Raw genomic sequence first — 26,717 nt, 5'->3', positions numbered from 1 at the left:
TCAATCGCTCAATACGGTTAAGATCTTTTCTATTAAGAAGTTCATCTTTTCTATTTTTGGAAAGCAAACATTGAAACTGGATCTGTACACCTCACTGTCACATAAAACCGTAGATAATTTTCTTTTTTAGCAAAGAATTGCAGTTTTCCACATATTTTTTCGCCATTCAATTATTTGACTTGATTCAGTTAACCATAAATTTATCTGGCCTTCTCCAAACAAGAGAAGAACATGTTAAAGCAGACAATTGGAAAGAGTTGAAAATAAAAATGGCACATAAAAAAAAACAGACGACTCTGCTGGGGATCGAACCCAGAATCTCTGGTTTCGTAGACCAGCGCCTTATCCATTGGGCCACAGAGTCTTTTGCTTACGATTCCTCAATTTATAATATTTATAATGGTTAGTTCTTGCATCTTGCACAATATATGCATGCTTTAATTTGTACAATTTTCACCCTAGTGTATGCATCATTTTCTTGATTTTCACTATGTCTTTTATTCTTTTTTTAATTTGCTCCCTCATGCGTGCACTATGTTTTATTTTGCACCTTGTCCTTTTAATTAATCATAATAGCATTTCACATAGAATTGGATGCAATAGTCCCATACATTTCAAGAACAATGTAGCGACTACCAAATGCCATAGCACTACTCTTTTTTCCTCTCTCTTGACAGCACCTCGAACTCCTTTTTCATCTACATTTCTTTCAAGGACTTTTAGATTGAAAATTATGCTAAAGAATCCGTCTTAAAACGAATTGTTGCAAAGACAGAGAAAGAATTAATATAGGGGATTTTTTTTACATAAATGACTACACTTTGGGAGTTCAAAATTTGCCATAGCTACATTTTCAATATTTACATGGCATAGCTACTTTTTTTTTCCTGTTTTTTTTTTTTTTTTTTTTTTTTTTTTTTTGTATACATAAAAAGAAAGATACTCCAAATTAACAAACACACCCTAAAAGAAATGAATACAATCTAAAATATTAACTAAAAAAAAAAGCTCAAAAAAGTTAATACAATCGTCTTATTCATGCATACAACAACACCAACCACTAGTTCCGGCCAGATCTGTCGACGATTTCCAGCCAGAAATGCCGGAAATTTCACAACAACAACCCTTATGCTAACAAATGAATACAATCGGAAAATTTAACAAAAAAAGCTCAAAAAAGTGAATACAATCGCCATATTTGTGAATACAACAACTTCCGGTTATATCTGACTGTTTCCGTCCAGCTCTGACACCGACGCCACCAGATCTACGAAAACACCGTCGTCACCAACAATTGCCGTTGTTATCCTTCATCGTCATCGTCACCAACAGCTTCGCCACCCGAAAAAGAGAGAGAGATGGTGACGGGAAAGAGGAAGCCGCCGCCGCCATCGACAAAGATAGTAGGAGTCAACGGTGGCTTACAACTCCCCCTTTAAATGAAATCTAAGCTTGTTCAAGAACCCTAACAATATCAGAAACGTTTTTTGTTAAAATCAAAAAAATGGAAGAAGATATTCAACAAAATACACATACAAAACAACTAAAAAACTTATCAATTTGTGCATAACTATTATTTAGCATAACAAAATCAGTGGAGGATCCTGTGGAATGAAAATGGAGAAAATAAAAGAGAAGGTGAGAGAAAGGGGCTTGAAAATATGGAGAATTGGGATACAGTACGTTAATAGATTTATTTTACTTTAATAGTTATTAAGTGTCATTAAGATACAACTATTAGCTATGAGATGTAATTAATTGAAACTATAGCTACTAAATGTAATTACAAAGTAGTAGTTAGTTACGTCCCGTAATTATCCCAATAATATAATGTCTTGCTGAATTCCTGCTAAGGTGTGACTTTTCTTCTCTTTTCAGGGCTGGAAAACCAAGTAATGATTTCACATATGAATATGATTAGGTCAAGAAAGTTGACTACAGTTAAGAAGTTTAAGGAGAAGATTGACAAAAAATGAGTTGGATACTACAGATATGAAATTGCTGCAGTTTCTTATGGTATTGTTCTTGTTTTACCCCTACAGAGTGTCTTTTATTTTATAATATAAAAAGACTGATGCAAATAAGAATACAGTGCATTGATTAGAAGAACTCAAAAGAACAGGCCACGAGGTGAAGATCAGAATTTTGCGTTTAAAAGACATACTTTAATTGCGTTAAAGTCTAATGGTAATGAGCCTTAATTGAAGTGTCAAAATGAAAAATCTTGACAACTTTTAAGGGGCCGCCTTTGTATTTGACCTAAAACTAAACTAAAAGTTACTAATAAACATCAGATGGAGAAAGCAAACCAAATATTGAAAAGAAACAACATGGATCCTTTTTGCTACAATAAAGACCAACATGGACAAGTCATTATTACATATAAAACTAGACCATCAAAACAAAGCTAGCTACATACTTTGCTTCAGTTGCAGATGTCAGTGTTTCTATAAAGAAAGAGAAGTATCAAAGCTAGGGAAGTTTACGGGCTCAGTCATTTATAGAGGGACCAGAACGGGAAGGCTGCTATGCACGTTAGTGGTTTGCGATGGGTCATTTCTTGCGAGACAAAGCAGCTGCAATTCCACCAGCTAGGAGTCCAACAGCAGTAACGGCAGTTGCAGCAATGCCAATACCAATTACTCCATCTGCTTGGACAATGCAATATACATAATTCAAAAGTTCTTTGACCGAAATAGGATCCGATAAATAACTGAAGGTAAAGATTTGCCTTACTACCTTTAGTAATTTTATCTTCAATAGATTTCTTGAGGGTCGAGGCCTGTCTCCAATCCGGCGCAATCTACAGATTCAAACAGCTACTAATTAAGACAGAGTGTTTAAGAACAGACTCGGAAAGCACTGAAAGACCATCCCTTTCAAGCTAATAGAAGATGAAAGGTACTCAGCCCAAGTCACTTCAGAGTTGCATAACACAACAAAGTTCCAAGTATGCAACTTCTGAATTTCATAAATCAAGCTGCAGAAAGCTAAATTGTTCGAGATAAAGTAGTAGAACAAACTTTATAACACAGAGATAAATATCTCAAATATTAATGTCAAAGTGAAGAGGTGAATAAAATATCCTAGCAAAGACTAAAAAACAAATATCAAACCTCCAAACAACGCTCAACAAGCTGCCTGCTTCTTGCATAGTCCCCACTTCTGTAGTAGCCAACTGCTAGAAGATACATCTTTTCCCTCATTTGGAGGGGACTGTTACTGCCACCCAGAGAAGCTGCAAATGACAAAATAAGTCGGAGCTGTCCCAAATAAACAGGTAATATTATAAATTTGCATTACGCAGCCTGCCTAATGCCCCTTTGCTAAAAACTAAAATAAAATAAACAGGTAATATCTATATCGCTAAGGAAGAAAACTAGCATATGAGGAGTGACAACAGTATATTGCAAAGCAAAAGGAGAAGGTGGGGGAGGAAGAGAAGTCAAAAGGTAAAATGAATAAGAGCTAGGAAAAGGACATATATATAAGAAAGTGTTTATCAAAGTCCTCATGAAACTCCACAATCCCCAAGAACAGGGTATGGAAAAGGGGCATGGATTCCAAAGAAAGAGGATTCCAGTGATCTCACCTTCAAGCATTGCAATTCCACGTTGTACGTCTTCTGGACGTTTTGAGTGAACAAGAGCCCATGAAAGACGCATGATGCATTCACTTTTCAGTTCATCAGAGGAACCTTTTTCCACCTCAGCAACTTCACGTTCACATCCCTGTACATAGATTGCCCTTGTGAGAGACTCAGATACCGTCAATATTACTTTCAGGTCTAGCTAGTAAATGCACATGGAACCACAAATCAATTACAAATTACACATTATTCTCTTGAGCAAAGGAAGCCTCTTTCTCGAGGAAGCGTTACCCAAAAATCTTCCAAATAATTGATGACACTAATTCTGCCATCCTTCAACCATCACTCACCCTTTTGCTCGGTCATAATTATCAACATCATGACGCCCGAGAGATGGATGGCCCCGCCAGAACGATTTTTGCTTTGAATGAAGAAAGATGATTCAACAAAATCACCCAACACTCATACAAGAGCATACAGAGAGCCAAGTGAACAGACCATCTATAAACTTTTTATTTCCTTTGTCTTGAGTTGAATGGTTTGTGCGCAACTGGGCATCAGATATGTTTTAAATGCCTCTTGCTTGTGTTCAGAAATCACGCGAGAATCCATCTGAACTCTTAACAGTCATTAGCAATGGAACAGCCCTCCAACAAAGTAAAGCAACACCAGTCTGATAAACCTTTTACCAGTAGTTTACAGTAAAATTGTCGCCACAGCCTGCTCATTTTAGCCCTGATTCATAGAAGCTTTACGTCTCTCGGATGGCTATGTTTCTCTAACATATAAATCTTTCTTGTTAAAGCTACTGATTTCTGTTACTTTATGGAATTGAGATTACACGTAATGTTAAAGTTGTGTTACATCCTATCTGCAAGATCTCGAAACCAACAAGAAAGTAAAAACAGAAAAAATAAGCGGGAAAGCAAAAAAAGAAAAAAAGGCAAATCACTTGCTACGGCCAATTATATTATACTTGCGGAGTAAGAATCCTACTGATGATTCGGGTATATATATATCAAATACATTGCAAAAATATTCATACTGCTCGAGGGCTATCTGAATCAGCCTCTCTATCTTCACAAGGTAGTGGGTAAGGTTGCGTACACACCACCCTCCCCAGACCCCACTTGTTGGATTACATTGGGTACGATGTTGTTGTTGCTCGACGAAAAAAGAAAAAAAAAAGAGCAAAGTTTATTTTGAGCTCTTATTTTGGATTGATTAGAAATGCCATTTGAAAATGTTTCTTCATAAATCTTAAACTGAAACTTAATTTTTTAGAAATCTCCTCCTCATCCAAATTTCATTCAAACCAGCCCTAACCATTTTAAACCCCTCCCCCGCACACAACGGCCGTCAGCTAGGGTAATCCTTCGGCATGCACCTAAATGAGGTTATTCTGTAATTTGCCACAAAACCCTTCTGGGTTAATTGTTTTATCATGGCTTTCTCGCTCTCATTATTTTCATTTTCATACTGCTTTGAATTGCTTGTCCCTAACTGACTTTTTTGTCATGTTTTCTCTTTGAGCCGAGGGTTTTTCGGAAACGGCCTCCCTACCCCCAAAGTAGGGGTAAGGTCTGCGTACACTCTATCCTCCCCAAACCCCACATTGTGGGACTCCACTGGGTATGTTGTTGTTGTTATATACTTCCTCGTTTCAATTTGTTTGTCTTAGTTAATCCTTTTTAGTCTGTTTCAAAACGAATGCTTCTTTCTAAATTTGGCAACTCTCTAATTCCAACTTTCCACATGGCATGCTTAAAATAACAAGATTAAAGGGCATTTTGGAACATTCTACATATCTTAGTTTAAGACCACAAGATTCAAAAGTCTTATTCTGTTTTCTTAAATTCCGTGTCAAGTCAAGACCAGACAAACAAACTGAAACAGAGATATGCTTCCTCCGTCCATTTTTACTTGTCCTATATTGACTTGGTATACCCTAAAAGAGCCATAAATAAAATGAAAATTTTATTCAGCCCTAATTATTACTAAATCATCGAAATCAATCAAACATAGTTTAAAAGTGGTGCGGCCACTAAAATTCCACAAAGTTTCCAGCCCAATAATTAATAATAAGGGTAAACAGGTATGGAATGGTAAATTATCTCTTAGTTTTCCAAACTGGACAAGTAGAAATGAACATCTATTTTTAGCACAGTGAACAAGTAAAAATAGACAATAGCAATTTAGTGATAAAGTTATCAATCAAACTAGTTCGAGTTATGTACATGAAATCGTCTATATCCATACAGCTCTATTTATCTACAGTAACCAATGTTGCCGAAATTAAATTGCAAAAATAATAAAAAGTTGATAAAATAGCGTAAAGTAGTTACTTTGACAATATCAGAATCGCACCAAGGAATCTGATCTCCACCCGTGAAAAAATTACCGACCGATTCGAAGAAGTTTCCGATCTTCGCATCCATTCTTGTACGTTCTGCTGCTCGTATTGTACGCAACAAGAGGTGCTAGACTTTTTGGGGTTTAAGAACAACGTGTTTGTAAGCGAACAAATACACGCTTGGAGGCAAAATAAAAAGACGCTCATTTGCACTTTTGTCCCTGTTTTGTGCTGCTGTTTAATTTTTACATCTCCAAAGGCAAATAATTTTTTCGTCCGATATAAATTTATATTTGCATATTATAATATATTACTAGTTATACCTGCTCTTTAAAGAGCTTATACTCTCTTAGCATAAATTCGATTTTGAAGGTAAAAAATTAAAGGAAAATTACAGCCGAATATTATTTGACTATCTAGTTTATAAAATATGTACACGATGTATATGTAGTGTATAGTTTATACGAAATATATATATACTATACATATAATATACATACCTATATAGCCGAATCTTATAGATAGTGTAGTGTATATTTCGACATTTTTGATAAACTAGATGGCCGTAGGCCGTAGGGTATATTTATGTATGTTTCCCAAAATTAAAGAGCTGCCCATTTGAAGGACAAATCGCACAACTTCTTCAAATAAAAAAAGGGAAAGTTACATAAATACAAGTAATTAAGTAAATATTTCATAATCTACAACTATTAGCTAAATTACATAATCTACAATATATATACTCTATTTTAGGGTATATGTATAATTTTATACCATAAATAAAAAAATGTTGCTATGAATAAAAGACTAATAATAAGGAGTTTCTTATATTAGTGATAACCAAATTAAATACCTAGCAAAACACATTAATTACTTTTCTAAACATCCCAATATACTCAGCTAGCATTAATCCATAAAATAGTGTACTACTGTTTATATAATATTATTTTATATATATATTTGACCACATACATTATTGTATATATTAGACATATATTATTTATTATATTAAATATATACAAATATAAATTTAATTGAGTCAATTTTCCTATTTCATGGAAGAGAGAGAAAAAAATTGAATAGTAAATATGTGATGGCAAAAAGGAAGCCAAGTTTAATGGGATGGGGTATCAATTATTAATTAAGATCCTATTTTAGTGGTAATCCATAAGTAATTATATTATTCTATCTATATGTTGTATATTGTATACTTTATATGTTATTGTAGAGTACAATTGGTTGGCACATAGAGTAATATATTCATATATTAGGTATATCGTAATATTATATACTATATACACAAATAATATTATTATATTATGTACTATATATAATATACAAACTTAAATATACTAATTTCTACTATTAATATACCAATTTGAATATACCATATACTTTCTAAGGTATATTTTCATGTACATTTCTTATACCATATATCATATCTTTTCATGTACTTTTCTTAATATTAATATATTCAAATAATTTCTTTTAGTCACAATAATAATTGAATCATCATCAAGTGAAATTAAAAAAATAAGAATAAAAAGGAGGAAATGAAAGGAAAAAAAAAAAGTCTTTTTAAAACGGTAGGTAGAATATGGTATTTGAAGTTGATTTTGTTATGTTTATTTGGAAAATTACATTCTAATGATTTTGAAGGAAAGATAAAGTAAAAAGTGGATATGCATTAATGGTAGTAACTTCTAAAATTAAGTATTATTGATATTTTATCAATGTAAAAAGTTATATTTTTGTAATTTAGAAGTTAAAATTTTGAATAAGTTGTATTTATGTAATTTTTTGAAAGTAGTTGTAATCGTTTTAATTACCATTTGAAAAAATTATATTTGTGTGACTTTTCCATAAAAAAAATAAAAATAAAAATAAAAAATAAAAAACAGTCCGGTGTAGAAAACACTAGTCAGTTTAATGAAAATGATTGACAGAAGGCCCAATATAGAGTCCCTTAAGTTTGAGCGTAGACTCAAAATCATCCCTTAAGTATATACTGGATCACTAATTGTCCTTATAGTTTTTAAAAACGGTGCACTTTCCGTTTTAATAAGATGATTTTTTTTTTTTGGGGCATAAACAGCTTAAGATGAAATATGTTTAAAATTAATTGAACCCTTCTTTTTACCCACCCAATACAAGATAACCCGTTTTCAAACTCAAAATTCAAACCCTTCTATCTTGATCAGGAAAAAATTAGAAGCTATGTAATCAATGCAAAAATCTTATTATTAACTGGTTATTGTATGTGGTAAAATTCGGTCCTAATATGTGGGCGAATTAAGACATGACATGTATAAAATAGCAGCACGATAGGCGTGACTTAGCAGGGGCAACTTCAGTCTTGACATGTGAGCATGTTTGGGGCGGTTGATCTTATCTATTGAGGATCCGGAGCCTTGTTACATGTTTGCCTAGCTCCGGAGATATAACATCGGGAATACGACAACTGTCGATTAGTATAAACCCACTTAGAAATCGTTCCCGAAGGATTTGTGATCTACTGCAATAGTTTCATAGTTGTGCGCGTAATTGTTATAACGTGTAGATATGGATCATTATAGGAGCGAGAATCAAGAAAAACGTTAATTAGGGTTAGGCTATAAAAGCATCGCTTCCCCTCACTTGTATCTAGGGACGGATCTACATGGAGCCTAGGGGTTCATCCGAACCCCCTTCGTTGGAAAATTATACTGCATATATATAGCATTAAATTTTTGTTTTAAGTGTATATATTAAAGGTTGAACCCCCTTAATACAAATCAAAAGCTTGGCTTATTGGTAAACGGGGTTCAAATCTTTATAGAACACCTAGGTTTGACTCTTGTTGTCGAATTCCTTACTTTGTTTTATTTATTTCGCCTTGTCCATTACTCTATTTAATCATTCTACTATTGATATCCAGCAAATTAGCATTATTTGATCATCTGCATGTTCTTGAACCATTGCATAAATTCAACTGTTTTCCTAAATGACAAATTTAGGGATAAACAACTACCGAGGGACATTTTTCTGGTAAAATAAGGACCGTCAAGTGGGAAAAAAAAAGACAATACTATATTTAGGCTTTAAAGTTGATTCCTCTTCGCTGATCGCACCAAAATGGTTCGAGGTAGCCATTGATTGTTATTTATTTTTATCACTATGCAACACACAAACCAATACACAAAACTCCCTCACGCTCCATTTTCTTACACACACTCACATCAATACACTTCGACATTCTTTAGACTACTTCTATCTCTAAAGACGTCATAGAAGACCTCCCCTTCTCTTCTTTAAGACTAGAGAAGAGTTGTTGTAAGGATTGTCAAGACAACAATATATGCTGCAAAAGCAAAAGAGAAATAAATAATTTAATTCTAAAAAGTAAAGTTTATTCCTTTAGGTTAATAAATGCAAGATCATTATTTAGAAGTCAAACAAGAATTAAATAACTTATACCCAGAATATATTAGATTAAGTAGTACCAAAGAAAACCAGTTAAGACTACAAGAATTAATAGACATAATATCAAGATTAGAATATAAGTTGCTAAGATATATCAAATCTAGAAAGACCTCAAAAAACCAAAAGCGATTTAGACCATATTAATTGTATGAGAACACTACCCTTTGTTAGACAAATAGCTATAAACCATTGGTATTTATATAGAGATATAGAGAGAAAACGAGAATATAGACAAGGCTTCTTCTTGAGCTAAGGTTGGTCTACTCATGAAAGAGTGATTTCTTTTAGTTCCTCTATTGTCTTTTTTAATTCTTTAATGTCACTAGTTAAAACTTCTACCTGTTGTGTTATTTTAGAGACTATTTGGGTTGTCTTTAGTTCTATTTCTTTTGGTTTTTCTGTAATAACTTTAACTAACTTTTCTATTTCCGTCTTTGTAGGTACTTTTCTAGATTAAATTTGTTAGTTAGAGTCTGGACTTTCTTTTCTAATTCTAATTCTTGTGTTTTTAAGTAATCAAGATTTTGTTCTAATTTTTCGAAAGCTTTCTTTTGCTTAGTCTGAGATGCTTCTACTACTTCTAATATTCTAATAATGTCTTTATTATTTTCTTGTATTTTTTCACTAAAGTTTATGACTAAATCTACGAGTGTATTTAACTGTTTGTCTTCACTATGTAATATATGGTCTCCGTTACTAAAATTACACTTTGTAATACTATGACCTTTTAATGCTCTATATTTCTTTTCTGGGTATATTCTTAAGTCTAAGTATTCTAGATTTTTTAATGTATCTATTTTTTTCTGGCGTTATTTATTATCCTAAAGGAATCTTTATTTTACAGACTTTCTTCTGGTGTTCTATATTACTTGTAAGTCTTTCTATATCTTCTCTTATGCCTTGTAATTCTCACGTTATAGCTGAGATTGTGTCTTCATTGATTAAACTTTGTAACAGTCTATTTTCTATTATAGATGATAAAGTTTCTGCATTTATTACTTCTAAATATGCGCTTAAAGCTTTTTCTACTTGTCTATATTCTCGTCGTTGGTAAAATGAATTTCTCAAAGGAGATTATTTCTAAAACTTAATACTGCTGTATTATTATTCAGTTCTTCTCTATAAGCTGTGTCTAAATAGTTAATGTGTTCGGTAAGGAACTTTCTTGAGCTTTTAAGGTTTACTAGTCTTTTTCTAGTAATGTAGATCATGCGGTAGTGAAAACTTGTATGTTTAGCAAAAGGGTGTTGTCTCATGAACTCTTGTCTAGTAGGTACAAGTGCTTGCTTTCTTCTTCTAGCAGAGAAAGGTCTTCTCATATAGTCTTAGATGAGTCTTAGGTTCCAATAATCTTCTCGCTCTGATACCAAACTTAGAGGGGGGGGGGGGGTAGTAAATTTTTTCAATAAGTTGTTTCAATAAGAAAAGTTCAAAGGACAAAGTAGGAAATTAATGCTATTTTCAAATAAATATTTAACAATCCTACTCGGTACTTCCTCACTCCTATATTTCCTCTTATCATGTAGTTATATTTCTAATTTTCTGTCTATCTCCCAAAATTTTAGTTATTTTTTTTAAAATATGGACTCTGTCCAGTCATGAATCTTGTTCTACTGTTCATCTCTTTCTATTAACCTTTATTCTTAATAACAGTCTTCTTTAACCACACCCCGGTAACCACGACCAACATCGTCCTTTATCATTTGGACATTAAAACGGCCTCTTTAAAACCTAGGAATTTACAGGTTAATCCATCGAGGTTATTAAGAAGTTAAGAGAATAACCATATACTAAGAATAACAAATTCATGATGACAAGGAAGTAATTACTTAAATATAATATTCATACAATCACGAAATAATTTACATAATAGGGAGATTAGTACAGAAAACATAGTAAATAAACTTACATGGTTTGAAGAAAGAGAGAGGTTTCCCTTTTGGGGAACCCCAAAAACTACTTCACACTAGGGGGTAGGTATTAAAAACTTAATACTATTTTACAATAGGAGTTTATATTACAAAGGTTTTTGACTGGGTAAGGGATTGGAGCATTTGATAAAAGAGAAGGGGAATATGAAAGTTTTCTAGAGAGAGGTGGTTGGTGCTCTTGTTGGTGATGTCTTTGCTTCTTCACAAATTCTGCTATTTATAGGCGTCTGGCGGACTTCAACTCCAAATTTCAAAATGTTGAAGAATCTTTTGAGTTCAGCCTGGTGCTCTTTGAGCCCCATTGTCACGTGAACTTTTTCAAAAGAAAACTTTATTTGCTTGTCCATTTGCTGATCTGTCAATTTACTGTGGCTGCTTTATTAAAGCTACTTTTAATAAAGCTCTCTTTTTCTGCAAATGTCTTCTAGCCGTTGCTTTTATTCAACAAATCTCTCAGTCTTTTGTCTTATCATAACTATTTTCCTCCACTACTTTTGTCTGATTATTTTTTCTACACATATATATAAAACTTTTTTTTTATGTGTCTAAATTATTTAGTGCAATATAATCAAAACTCATTCCCGAATCGTCGTCATTTGGGTCCTGTGAATCTTGAAATGCACTGTTCTGGAAATTTACCATATCTCCTTCATTTGAACTATGGACTGGTGACATCCTTGGACTTGGAGATAATTCGGAACTAGGATTCTTAATTATATGCTTGTCTTGTTCTGCTTTTGTTTGGAATTTTTTTTCCAAAGTCTCTTTGACTATACTTTCTATGTTGTCATTTTTTTTTCTTTTTTGCAAGTATGCTTTTCTTTGAAGAAGTGACTCCTTGCATTAGTGTCTTTGGTAGTCTTCGTCTTGTCTGGAGAGATGAATATCCCTCATCTTCACTTTTTGGCAAAGTGACAACCATCAACGGATTTGATGAGTCTTTGCCGGCTACCGTTTGAACCGGACTAGCTGTATCTTTATAAGATACAGTGGATCTATTTGCATTCATTGGGGAATGCACACCCATCACATCCATTTTTGTCTGAGATGGAGAACTCTAGGATTGTACTAATTCGAACTTAACTGCTTGTAGTCTTTGTTCTAACAATCTTGCTTATTCCAAGAGTTTCATTTTTTCTTGGATGAGTGTCTTTTTCTGCTGGTTAAGTCTTCTGACGGTCTCAGTCATAGTAGAGCAGTGATCGCAAAAAATCATCTTGTCTGTGTCTTTTTGTATATTGTACTGAGGGGTTCTATCTGGATTTTGTCTGAGAGCTGGAGAAATGTAGTAATTTGGACCAACACTCCTCTAGCATAGTCTAATGCCTCAGTGAAATCATTAAAGCCTTTAAAAAGAGGTTTGCTTATATCTTTAATAGAATCTAAAACTTCTATCCAGGTCTGGAAAATACCATTAGTTCTACCATGGATTACAACATAAAATTTAAATTTCTTATCTAGATTTTTGTCTGTAAAATACTGACAAAGTGCATTTAGAGTGGCTACAAAATGACTAGAGTCTTTTTTGTCATGTGATATCCACAAATTGTCTACTAAACATGTCTGTTGTTTGTCTATTACATATTCTGGTAATACCTTAAAAGTTAAATTAGATGGCGAAAAAAATACTAAATTACTGGTTCCAAAATGTATTCTTTCTAAGGTGTTTTTGTCTAATACAGATGTAGGTCTAAAATGAAGGTTACCTAGTACCTTTTGTCTCTAAGTGTCTTGGGTTGAGGCTATGCATTTTCCCTTGTCTGCTGTCTGAGAACTTGATGGTCTAAATATATATATATATATATATATATATATATATATATATATATATATATATAACATCACGAAAAAACCCAAAATTATCTCACTGCCACCCTCTCATCCCTTTTCCACACAAACATTAACTAGCAACAACAAATGCAAAATAGTGGTTAAGGCCATTGCCTATATTTACTGATTATCAAAGAAAGCCATCAAGAGTTGAGTGTCCCTCTAATAGGGTTGTTTGGTAGCTCGTTTGGAGGTTAATTATGTAGGTATTAAATCATGGATAAGTCATACCATGTTTGGTAGCTGGTTAGGAGGTAAGTTATTCATGTATAAAATTAACACTGTGTTTGATTTGCAATTTAGAAGCCCACATAACTAATAGATGCATCATTATGAGGGAATGTATGTAATAATTTATGCAGGATATATAGAAGGTGGAATAACAAATACATAAATAACTAAACTCTGCATAACTAATCTTTGCATAAATAATACTCTACCTAGATTCCCTCATAACTGATCCATATAGTACTGATACCTGCATAACTCTAACCAGCTAACGACCCCTAAGTTTAGTTTGAAAATCGGTTATTTATATTGAGGAGAACATACTTATGTAACGTGGCTCCGAAAAGATGTTAAAATAGGGCAAAATCATGTTATCATCATATTTCTGGTGTGGTAATACTCGTGGTATTATAAATTTATTATGTCAGAAGTGTTTTTGTGGAAAAAAAATTACTACAGATAAATTTATGTTTGTAATATATTCATGGTATAAACTTTTTCTATCTAAACAGACCATATAGTTTTATGGTATAAATATTCATGGAATAAATTTGTTATATCGAAAGTAATTCTTTTTTGTGAAAAAAGTATATATATGGCAAAATCATATGACTAAAATGGAGAGGAAATAGAACGTAATTGTAGTTAATAACATAAAGATATCTTCTGAGCAAAAAAGTAGGTAGAGAATCACTTGGATTATCAATTACATGATTCACGTCCAGCTGCTGCATTCCTTTAATAGCGATGAATCTTTTATGATATGTGTAACGACTCTCCTGGTCGTTATGGAAAATATAGGATCACCCTACCATATCAGACCTTCCTGAGGGTAGAACGAGCTAATAGAAACTCGAATGTATAAGTCCAAGAATTAAAAACTTGGCTTGTGTGTGATTATTATTTGTTTGTGTTTAGTCCATTGGGGGGTGACGTAGGAAATTAGAGTTTCGTTGGGAATTCCGAGGCCAAGGGTGAGTCCGTATGGTGTTTTCATATCTAAGGGCATGTTTTGTTTGTGTTCGTGAGGCCTCAGATGAAGTGTTGGGTGGTAGAGTTGAAAAACGGTGAAATTAGCGAGCATACTGTTTCAGTGGCACCGCTGCAGCGAAAGAAGTGCCGCTGCGGCGGGACCGCTGTAGCGGCCGGCCTCTCGACGCTGCGGTTGTTCAGGAAAATAGGGTGTCCGCTATGGGGGGCACTGGACCGCTGCAGCGGGACCAGGCTAGCCACAGCGGTGGGACGATTTTGTTATGGTCCGCTACAGCAGGCACTTGCCCGCTATAGCGGGACAGCCACAACTAGGGGTGTACAAAGTAAACCGACAAACCGCACCAAACCGATAAACCGAGTCAAACCGAGAAAAAAACCCGACTAGTGGTTTGGTTTGACTTGATTTGGTGTTGGAAAAAAAACCCGACCATAATTGGTTTGGTTTGGTTTTAACTAAAAAAAGTCAAACCGAACCAAACCAACCCGACATTACATGTATTCAATTTTTAAAATATTTTATACATAAAAATATTTATTTGTAAAGTAATTTATAAATATTTCTTAATTTTTTTTATCTATTATCATATTATTCAAGCTTGAACTTAGAATTTTGAATGTCAATAAGTTTTATATCCTATAGATGTTAGTAACTCAAATAAAGTCCAAACCAAACCAACTCAACACTAATCCTAACAAAAGAAATTCAATTTACCACTAGAAATGACAATAATGTTGGATATCTATTCTTTAGTTTTGCATAATTAATTTAGAGAGTAAAAATACATAACTTAAGTTTTTTTTATTTGTCATATAATTAATACTTATTTTAGCATGACTTAGTATTTTTAGATTATGGTCATTTTCTTTTATGGCTTGTTAATTAGCAATATTTATTTTAACCGATTATATTAGCTTTTGTTGAATATTTTAATACAATGTCATCACTCTTCTTACATTTTGTGTTATTTTCTTAAGAAACACCTTAATTATATAATTGTATCTTACTAGGACTAAAGAAATATTTAAAGTAAAAGTTATATGTTTTGTATCAAGACTATTCCGAAAAAAACCCGAAAAATCCGAACAACCCGAGAAAACCCGAGGTTGAAAAACCCGAATTTTATTGGTTTGGTTTGGTGTATAAATTTTAAAACCCGACGCAATTGGTTTGGTTTGGTGTTTAAAAAATCCGAACCAACCCGGTTCATGTACACCCCTAGCCACAGCGATGGGTAGACCGCCACAAGCACCTAGGGCGAAATTCCAAGCTAGGGAAAGAATATCCTTGATAGGTAAGTCTCAACCATTCCTTTCATCATTATGCTTTCATCTCCATGATTATCATCCCTTTTATGGGTCTACAATGGTGAATGGGGAATAGTAACCCCAGATCTTAATAGACTTTCAATAGTTGATGGGTTATGATTGTCATTGTGTGTTTATCATCTAATGGCTTGGGTTATCACTTTTTAATCAAGAATTGAACCGTTAGAGACATGAACTAAGTGGATTGAGACTTAGGGTTTCATAAAAATGGTAGCTTGACCATGGAAACTGCTTGTCATAGATGTTTTGATTAAATAGCCTTGTAAATTGATAGTTGGTGGTTTCAAAGGCCAATGTTAGGCTAATTTACACCTATAAATCATTCACCCATTGGAATGGGGCTAAAGGGAAGGGTGTTTTTATAATTGATTTTGTGACTAGAGTGATTGTGACTTATATAGCATCTTGATTTCTCAACTTTGAGAGTTCCGAGGCTTTACGGAAGGGAAAGGCTATAGCGGAGTAATCTGCATTGTTCCAGCTCTACAATTGATGTAGGTTGCGGTCTACTTGAATTAGACTTTGATTAGTTGATTGTATATGTTGTGAAATTGATAGGAGAAAGAATGTCTAGTTTTCAAGCATAATGTGTGTGATTGAAATTCCTATACGCTATTGATTGAGTGATTATGTGGGCTTCGTGCCACTATTCGATATGTTGGGACCTCCAGGTTGATGATGTTGTGGTGAGTAGTTAATATGATCTTCTTGGTGGAATTGAGGTACAAAATGATGAATCGACTATTGAAAGCGATGTAACAATAAATGTGAATATATATGAAAAGGCTCATTTGACCAGAGATGAGGATGAGACCTATATATGAATAGGCACATTTGACCGAGGGTGAGGATATGGCCTAGTTGTGAGCTCGGGTCAGAGGAGTGAGTCCGAAACGAGTGGTACATGGATACCATGGGTCCCCTGTAGGTCATGACTACTGAGCAATGACATCAGTTAGCATGTGTGTACAATGTGTGTTTGGTCGTTGTTGGTAGATTTATTTACGTTGTTTGTTTCCGTTGACTTGATTTGACATCATCGAGTGACTTGTTTGTTATTACCATTGGTTGACTTATTGTTGGGCTAGTGATTATGTGTTGTTGATGATCTGTTTATTTTAATGATTTTATGATTCATGCATGATACTAATCTTAGTCGGCCTATGATATCTACCGGTACATAGTGTTTGTACTGATACTACCTTGCTGCACTCTTTTGAGTGCCGATTGTGATCCAGAGACTACTACCAGACCTCATATTTAGCATTGAGGCTGTTTGCTGACAGATTTAGGGTGAGCTTCTATCCATGCCAGGCCACCCGAATATCTTCTTTTATTAATGTCTATTTCCGTTCAGACATTGATGGTTATTTATTTTAGACAGTATACATTCCTTATACATGTTTTGGATTAGAGTCTTTGTACGGTGACTTTCGAATTTTAGGGTTGTAATAGTTAGGACTTCCACATTTACGTTATTATTTTATGGCATGACTAATTTTTGAATCATCTTGTGCTTGAATGGTTATAAACTGATTGAATTGGTTAATATAAAATGAACTTTAATGAGTAGATGGTTTTACGTATTGGTTCACCCACTAGGAGTTAGTGTGGGTTCCAGTCATGGCGGGTTGAGTCATGGCAGAGTTGGTATCAGATCCTTAGGTTTATCGATCTCGTCGTACAAGGATATGTTTAGTAGAGTCTTGCGGATCGGTACGGAGACGTCTGCACTTATCTTCGAGAGGCTACCGGGCACTAGGAAAATTCCCTTTTCTTTTTTCCTTTCGTGCTACTTGATTCCAATTGGTATCTGGATGATTTAAATTGGTATCCGAATATCCTTCATTCTCTCGATTATGGCTAGAACACGCGCAGCAGCAGCCAGAGGTAGAGGTGGAAGTAGAGGAGCAGGCAGAGGGTCGGCACCGACTGGGGGCGGAGTCCCAACAGTTGATCCCGTGCCTCCAGTGGCTCCTAATTAGGCCGCACCAGCTCAGCCAGCGGCAGTGCCAGTTACGTCAGGTGCTGCAGTTGCTCCATGTATACCAGATACGATGGCGCAGGTACTGAACTGGTTGTAGGGGTTGGTACAGACCGGGGTGATACTGGCCGTTCTAGCAGGTAGGGGTGCAGGGATAGCAGTCCCAGGTCCGGACTGAGTTCAGGCTCTGGGAGTTCAGCATGCCGCAGCAGTAGCGCCTCGCTTGGATGACTTTTGGGGTTTCGAGGCATTTTTGAGACCAGTTGCAGGGTCGGTGATGACCGGTGAGGAGCATTATTTATTTTAGAGGTTCACTAAAATGAAGCCTTCGGTCTTCTATGGTACTGAGTCAGAAGATGCGTACGAGTTCATCATAGATTGTCATGAGAGGCTCCATAAGATGGGGGTTGTGGAAAAGTATGGTGTTGAGTTTGTGACCTTCCAGTTCTTGGGTGATGCCAAGTTGTAGTGGAGGGCATATGTGAAGTGCAGGCCAGCTGGGTCACCTTCATTAACTTGGGTTCAGTTTTATTAAGTGTTTCTAGACAAGTATGTTCGGCGTACTCTGAGGGAAAGAAGGAAGGATGAGGTTGTTAATATTGATCAAGGGAACTCATCTATTACTGTTTATGAGTCCTGTTTCCATTTCTTGTCCCGATATGCTCTTCAGTTGCTGCCTACTAGGGAGGAGAGGATCAGACGTTTCGTGAAGGGATTGAACATTGGACTTCAGCTATCAGCTCTTGAGCTTGTTTCCACTGGGGCTTCATTCCAGGAGGTAGTGGAGCATGTCCGTGTTGTTGAAGGGATTAGACAGGAGAGTCATGCAAAGCAGGTAGAGAAGAAATCCCAAAAGGGTGGAAATTTCAGCAGCTCCTTCTCGAAGGGTCAGAGTTCACAGGTATATCCAAGGCGTCCGGTTTAGTCAGCCATGCAGGTGTCTGCTGGGGGCCCATCAGGGGCTAATTATCAGTCTTCAGGTCAGCATGGGGTTATACTGCTTCATCAGCTGCTGTTCAGCGACCTATGCTGGACCGTGCTTGTTACAAGTGTGGTGAGGTAGGGAATATTAAGAGGTTTTTCCCCAGACTCAGACAAGGTAGACAAGGGACTCAGTATCAGGCTCCCCGAGCTCTATGTGCACCAGATAGAGGAGTTAAGGACCGTGTACCGGCAGGGCGGGGCGGCCACTCAATGGGTAGAGGTGGCACTCAGCCTAACCGAGACGGTCCTTAGGAAGGCAGAGGTGAATAGAAGCCTGATAGGGGTGGGGCTCAGACTGGACAGGGTAATCGCAGTGGGTCGCAGGCTACAGAAGAGCGCGATCACTTGTACGCTTTCTCGGGTAGACCTGAGACTGAAGCCTCCGATGGCTTCTATTTTACTTGATCCGTGTTCTACTTTTTCATATGTGTCTTCATATTTTGTTGTGGGTTTGGATGTGATTTGTGATACTTTTGATTCCCCTATCCATGTATCTTTTTCGATCGGAGATTCTGTGGTGGTAGATAGAGTCTACCCTTCTTGCGCGATAACGTTTATGGGATATAGTACTTGGGCAGATTTAATGATCCAAGACATGGTAGATTTCGATCTCATCTTAGGCATGAGTTGGTTGTCTCAGCGTTATACAATTCTTAATTGTCACTCTAAAACCGTTACCTTAGCTATGCCCGGGGCACCTAGACTTGAGTGGAAGGGTAACCTTGGTCCCCTCCCTAAGAAAATCATATCCTTCATTTGTACTAACAAGCTAGTGGAGAAGGGTGTTTAGCTTATTTGGTACATATTCGTGATACCAGCGCAGATACTCCATCTATTGATTCGGTTCCAGTAGTACGCGAGTTTACGGATGTGTTCCCCGCGAACTTGCCAGGTATGCCACCTGACCGTGATATTGACTTTTGGATTAATTTTGGCCCAGGGACTCGTCCTATCTCTATTCCACCCTATAGAATGGCGCCAGCAAAATTAAGGGAATTGAAAGAACATCTGCAAGGTCTTTTGAGTGAGGGGTTTATTCGCCCGAGTGCCTCTCTTGAGGTGCTCCTGTGCTATTTGTTAAGAAGAAGGATGGGTCTATGCATATGTGTATTGATTACCGTCAGTTGAATAAGGTCACTATCCGAAACAAGTATCCCATCCCCCGTATTGATGATTTGTTTGGTCAGTTACAGGGAGCTTCTGCGTTCTCTAAAATTGACTTAAGGTCAGGGTATCACCAGTTAAAGATTCGAGCAGAGGATGATCCTCAGATAGCCTTCAAGACTAGGTATGGATACTACGCGTTCTTGGTTATGTCTTTCGGGTTTACTAATGCCCCAGCTGCATTCATGAATTTGATGAACAGCGTGTTTAAGCCCTATTTAGACTCTTTTGTAATAGTGTTCATTGATGATATCCTGGTGTATTCTAGAAGTAAGGAGGAACGTGAGAAATATTTGAGGATTGCTCTTGGGGTATTGCGGGAGAAGAGATTGCATACTAAGTTCTCCAAGTGTGAATTTTGGTTGTCTTCTGTGTCCTTCTTGGGGAATGTAATTTCGAAAGAAGGTATTATGGTGGATCCGCAGAAAATTCAGGCATTCACGGAATGGGCTAGGCCCACATCAGTGATCGAAATCCATAGCTTCGTGGGTCTAGCTAGCTATTATCATCGGTTTGTGAAAGAGTTCGCCTCTATTGCTTCTCATTTGACCCTTTGACTTAGAATAAGATACCGTTTCAGTGGTCCGACGAGTGTGAGGAGAGCTTTCAAAAACTCAAGACATTGTTGACGACAACTTTTATTTTAGAGTTGCCCGTGGAGGGCAAGAATTTTGTTGTTTATTGTGATGCTTCACGCTCTGTTTTGGGTGCTGTTTTGATGTAGGAAAAGAAGGTGATTGCCTACGCTTCTAGACAGTTGAAAGTGCATGAGTAGAACTATCCTACTCATGACTTAGAATTGGCAGCAGTTATGTTCGCGCTGAAAACCTGGAGGCACTACTTGTATGGTGTCCATTGTGAGGTGTACACTGACCATCACAACTTGCAGCATGTGTTCACTCAGAGGGATCTGAATTCTAGGCAGCGGAGAAGGATGGAACTGCTAAAAGATTATGACATCACCATTTTGTATCATCCTGGTAAGGCAAATGTGGTGGCCGACGCGTTGAGCAGAAAGTCAGCTAGTATGGGAAGTCTAGCTCGTTTGTTCTCTTCGGAGTGTCCGTTGGCTAGAGAGGTTCAGACTCTGGCTAACAGTTTTATGAGGCTGGATATTTCTAACACGGGCAGGGTGTTGGCTTGTGTTGAGGCTCGATCATCGTTTCTGGAGCAGATTAAGGCTAAGAGCAGATTAAGGCTAAGCTGTTTGAGGATGCTAAGTCGTGTAAAATTCGTGACAAAGTGTTGTGTGGTGAGGCCAATGAGGCCGTGATTGACGCAGAGAGGGTGTTACGAATTAAGGGGCGAGTTTGCGTGCCACGTGTGGGTGATTTGATCAAGACTATTCTGGTAGAGGCTCACAGTTCGAGGCATTCTATTCATCCTAGCGTTACTAAGATGTATTCCGTTTTGAGACAACACTACTGGTGGACTAAGGTGAAGCGTGACATAGTGGAGTTTGTTGCTCAGTGTTTAAACTGCCAACAGGTGAAGTATGAGCATCAGAAACTTGGGGGTACACTTTAGAGGATGCCCATTCCTAAGTGGAAGTGGGAAAGAATAGCAATGGATTTCGTGGTTGATCTTCCGAAGACGTTGGGAAAGTTTGATTCTATCTGGGTTTTGTTGACAGGTTGACATCTAGGTTTTGTTGACAGGTTGACTAAGTCTGCCCACTTCATTCGAGTGCGGATAACTTATCACGCAGATAAATTAGCAAAGATCTACATTTGTGAGGTGGTTAGGGTACATAGGGTTCCTATGTCCATCGTGTCCGACAGGGGCACAACGTTTACATCTCGATTTTAGGAGCATCTGTATGAGGAATTGGGTACTAGGTTGGACCTTAGTACAACGTTTCACCCTCAGACCGACGGGCACTCCGAGTGGAATATTCGGGCTCTTGAAGATATGCTTCGGGCTTGTGTGATAGACTTTGGTGGTCAATGGGATCAGTTCTTACGCTTGGCAGAGTTCGCATATAATAATAGCTACCACTCGAGCATTGATATGGATCCATTTGAGGCGTATTATGGGAGGAGATGTAGGTCTCCCATTGGTTGGTTCGATGCGTTTGAGGTGAGACCTTGGATGTAACGACCCGTTTGGTCGTTATTGCATTTTTACCCTTTTTACCCCTGTTGACGCTTCCCCGATCCTTGTTAGTACTATTTTGATTCGCGGGGACAGGTGGCACAGTTCCCTAGGCCTCGATTTGGGTTTTGGAATGACTTTTAGAAAATTTGGTCTTAAAGCGAAAATCGTTTGACTCGAAGTTGACTTTTGGGTAAACGTGTCCGTTATCGAATTTCGACAGTTCCATTAGATCTGGAGGGTGATTTATGACTTAGTGGTGTCATTGGTTTGGCTCCCGAAAGGTTCGGGCGAGATTTGGGTCATTGGTTGAGAAACTGATTATGTTAGAATTGGAGTTGGTCACGGTCAACATCGGTTCAAGATGATCCCGTGTCGATATTTGAAAGTTCCAATAAGTTTGCTTGATGATTTTGGACATGTCCACAAAGTTGATTAGATTCTGATGAGTGTTGGATAAGTTTGGGTTGTATGCTGATTGTTTTCAGTTTCGACGTCGATTTGAGCATAAAGGGTACCATATTGAGCAAACGACCTTTGATTCATGTTTCGACTGAACTATTATATCCGTATCGTAATTTTGGAACCATCGCAACTAAAATCATCAAGTTTCGACATCGTATAAGGGAATTATGGTCATTTTACTAAGAATTGGGTTGCAAATTTTTCAGATTAATTATGAAATTGCCATTGAATTCGTATTTAAAAATCTGCACTATTCCAAGTATTGAAACCAACGTATCTCCTTCATTATAAGGTCCAATAGAGTGATTCAAAAGCCTAACTTGACTGTAATTTCACAAGGAATCCATTAGAGGCATCAAAAGAGAGTTTTGGAATTGTTTGGCACAAGAAACGAGGCAGAACTGTTGGGCATTTTTGGCTATTAATGTTGTTGGAGTTTTTCTCATCTTGGAAGTTTGGGTTTAGGAGAATTCAAGGATGTTCTTCAAGTTTCTTCCATGGGATAAGGTCTAAATCATAATATAAGTATTTCCCTTTGATTCATTCCCTTGGTTTAAGCTTTAATACATGATTTCTAAAGTAGGAAATTGGGATTTTTCATGAAGAAGGTTTAATGGGTCTTTCTTGAGAAGTCCATAAATTGGTTAGACTTCCTAAGTTGCTTTAAATGATGAAATTGATTGGGTTTATGCTTGATTATGATGTATCTAAGGTTGATAATCATATAACTTCCATTATTAGTGTTGAATTTAAGAGTTAGCGTTTATACTCAAAATTGAGGGTTTTGCTTGGATTTCGAAATTGGATGAATCCTTGAGTTAATTTACCAATTAGTTGATGGGTTTTGATCACCTAGTGTTTAATTGGATAATTTACCCCCGAATTTTCCATTTTGCCCTTATCGGTCCCGTTTTCCTAAATTCTAAGGTTGGTTTTGACCCAATTTGAATGATAACAATATAGGTATCGATCTTCATGATTTCTAATCTGGATTTCGAATATGAATAGACTTCCTTGATCTCGAGGCTTAAGGAAAGGAAAGGCTAAGGTGTGATTGTTGGTGATTTGCTGTTCAGCCTTCCAGGTAGGTTATGACTTACCCTTGGTGAGAGTTCGTATAGCGAAACATATATTTAGATGATATTGTCGGAGATAGCATGTAAACCTTAGGGTATGAAGTCGGGTTGGATATTGTCTTAGGTTGGGCCCTGTTGTGTGTTTGGGGTTCGCCACCCCATTGTGTGGTGACTTGATTATTCTATTTTTGTTGGCTTGATGCCACATGATGATAATAGATATTGGGAACTGTTGTTACATCTTGATTGTGATATTAATATATTGTTGGCGTACCCATGTTGGTACTTGTGATATTGATATATTGTTGGCGTACCCATGTTGGTACTTGTGATATTGATATACTATTGGCGTACCCATATTGTTACTTGTGATATTGATATATTGTTAGTGTACCCATGTTGGTACTTGTGATATTGATATATTGTTGGCGTACCCATGTTGGTACTTGTGATATTGATATATTGTTAGCGTACCTATGTTGGTACTTGTGATATGGATATATCGTTGGCGTACTCATGTTGGTACTTGTGATAATGATCTGATTTTTGATGTTGATACATGCATTGCACGCATTCTCATCCTTCATGATATACTGTTGATACACTGTTGGTACTTGATGAGACACTGTGATGAGCTGGGCACGGTTTTTAAATGAGAGTAATGTGAGAGTCCGATATCCGATGTTAGTCCCGGAATCATGGATTGACTGAGTGCATGGACTCCACGGGTCCCCCAGGGTAGTGCCGGTGAGAACCCCCGTGGGCAAAGATTCGAAGTCTCGTCTATCTGTTGGTCAAAGATCCGGGACGAGTGGCACTTAGACTTCGCGAGTCACCTTGGGTTGTGCTACCGAAACGTCGATACTTCCGTCCGGAGTACATAAGTACACAACATTGCATTGCATTTGCATTCATACATAATTGCATTGCATTGCATTATGGCTTATATTGTGATGATCTGGTGATTTACTTGTGTTGTTTAGTTTCAGATTAGATATATTGAGACTTGGCACACTTGGGTTTAGATGCTTCAACCTAGGTGGTGACGTGTACTTGGTTTTGGCTTGTGTTCGACTTATACTTGTTGATTTACTTGCTTATCTTTCTTTATTGTCTGTTTATGTTAGCTATACTTAGTCGGCCTATGATACCTACCAGTAGTGTGGTTTTGTACTGACCTGCACTTGCTGCATTCTTTTATGAATGCAGAATTCCAGGTTGGATCTATTTCTGCTTCTCGTGGATGAAAGTCGGTCCAAGATTTGCTTAGAGTTTACAGGGTAAGCACGAGACGTCCGCCGCCTTAAATATTCTTCTTATTTCCTATTCCGAGACATATTCGAACTTGATGTATTATTAATATTCCAGGCTTGTAGATTTTAGTTAGATGCTCTTGTATGACCAGACCAGATACTGAGGCTGATTTCATTTATTTCCGTATTTTCTTATTTATATTATAATTGTGAGACTTTCACTGTTTTACTTCTTCTGCTATTTTATATTATTTGTGAATGTTGAGTTAAGGGTTTGCTTACCGAGATGGGAAAGGTGGGTGCCCGCACGACTTAGTGAAATTGGGTCGTGACATTTGAGTACGAACCTTCTAAGATAGTCATTAGAGAAGGTGAAGGTGATTCAAGCTAAGCTTCTGGCAGCGCAGAGTAGGCAAAAGGAGTAACCGTAAGGTCCGAGATCTTGAGTTTGGAGAGGAAGAGCAAGTGTTATTGAAAGTCTCACCCATGAAGGGTGTGATGAGGTTTGGGAAGAAGGGCAAGCTTAGCCCGAGATACATTAGGCCATTTGAGATTCTCAAGCGTGTATGGGAGGTAGCTTATGAGTTGGCTTTACCTCTGGGCTTATCAGGCGTTCATCCGGTATTTCACATTTGGATATTGAAGAGGTATCATGGTGACGGTTCGTACATAATTCGTTGAGATTCGGTTTTGCTAGATGAGAACTTGACGTATGAGGAAGAGCCTGTGGCTATCTTAGATAGAGATGTTTGTAAACTAAGATCTAAGGAAATATCCTCCGTGAAAGTTTAGTGAAAGAATCGTCCAATTGAGGAAGCTACTTGGGAAATAGAATCGGATATGCATAGCAAGTATCCTCAGCTTTTCGCCGAGTCAAGTAACTTTTCGTAGATTCCTCATCCTTGTCCGTTCGTGGAGGAATGATGTTTTAATTGGTATCTGGGATAACAACCCTCCCGGTCGTTATGGAAAATATAGGATCACCCTACCATATAGGACCTTCTGGAGGGTAGAACGATCTAATAGAAACTCGAACGTATAAGTCCAAGAACTGAAAACTTGGCTTGTGTGTGATTATTGTTTGTTTTTGTTTCGTCCATTGGGAGTTGACGTAGGAAATTAGAATTTCGAAGCCACAGGTGAGTCCGTATGGTGTTTTTATATCTGTGTACATGTTTTGTTTGTGTTTGTGATGCCTTGAATGACATGTTGGGTGGTAGAGTTGAAAAATTGTGAAATTAGTAAGCATAGTAGTTCAGTGGCACCGCTGCAGCGGAAGAATTACCGCTGTGGCGGGACCGCTGTAGCGGCTGGCCTCTCGCTGCCGCGATCGTTTAGGAAAATAGGGTGTCCACTATGGCGAGCACTGGACCGCTATAGCGGGACCACTGCAGCCGGACCAGGCTCAGCACAACGGTGGGACGATTTTGTTATGGTCCGCTACAGCGAGACCGCTGCAGCGACGGGTGGACCGCCGCAGCGGTCGACGGGGGCAGAATGTCGGCTTTTAAACACTTAGTTTCAAATTCTTTATTCATAAAACTCCAAAACAGTTCCCCACAAGCACCTAGGGCGAAATTCCAAGCTAGGGCAAGAATATCCTTGAAAGGTAAGTCTCAACCATTTCTTTCATCATTACGCTTTCATCTCCATGATTATCATCCCTTTTATGGGTCTACAATGGTGAATTGGGAATAGTAATCCTAGAACTTAATAGACTTTCAATAGTTGATGGGCTATGCTTGTCATTGTTTGTTTATCATCTAATGGCTTGGGTTGTCACTTTTTAATCAAGAATTGAACTATTAGAGACATGAACTAAGTGAATTGAGACATAGGGTTCCATAAAAATGGTAGCTTGACCATGGAAACTGCTTGTAATAGATGTTTTGATTAAATAGCCTTGTAAATTGATAGTTGGTGGTATCTAAGGCCAATGTTAGGCTAATTTACACCTAGAAATCATTCACCCATTGGAATGGGGC

The 26,717-nt window shown here is 37.1% G+C and overlaps 1 protein-coding gene and 1 non-coding gene across 2 annotated transcripts; both read right to left on the bottom strand.

The window, feature by feature from the left end:
- Positions 1–291: 291 nt before the first annotated feature.
- On the bottom strand, positions 292–364 carry TRNAR-ACG (transfer RNA arginine (anticodon ACG)). Its single transcript has one exon. It is a non-coding gene; the product is annotated as a tRNA-Arg (tRNA).
- Positions 365–2,297: 1,933 nt separating this feature from the next.
- LOC132643633 (mitochondrial fission 1 protein A-like) lies at positions 2,298–6,134 on the bottom strand. The gene is made up of 5 exons (XM_060360109.1): positions 5,935–6,134; positions 3,593–3,731; positions 3,117–3,238; positions 2,740–2,803; positions 2,298–2,648 (listed from the first exon to the last, which is right to left on the bottom strand). The coding sequence occupies exons 1-5, from the start codon at positions 6,025–6,027 to the stop codon at positions 2,554–2,556; spliced, it is 513 nt and encodes a 170-aa protein (XP_060216092.1). The 5' UTR covers positions 6,028–6,134; the 3' UTR covers positions 2,298–2,553.
- Between the last annotated feature and the right edge of the window lie 20,583 nt (positions 6,135–26,717).

This window comes from Lycium barbarum, chromosome 6 (genome assembly GCF_019175385.1).
Source record: "Lycium barbarum isolate Lr01 chromosome 6, ASM1917538v2, whole genome shotgun sequence".
NCBI lineage: Eukaryota > Viridiplantae > Streptophyta > Magnoliopsida > Solanales > Solanaceae > Lycium > Lycium barbarum.
Note: the sequence above shows the minus strand (reverse complement) of the source record. Positions and strands in the feature narration are given on the sequence as shown.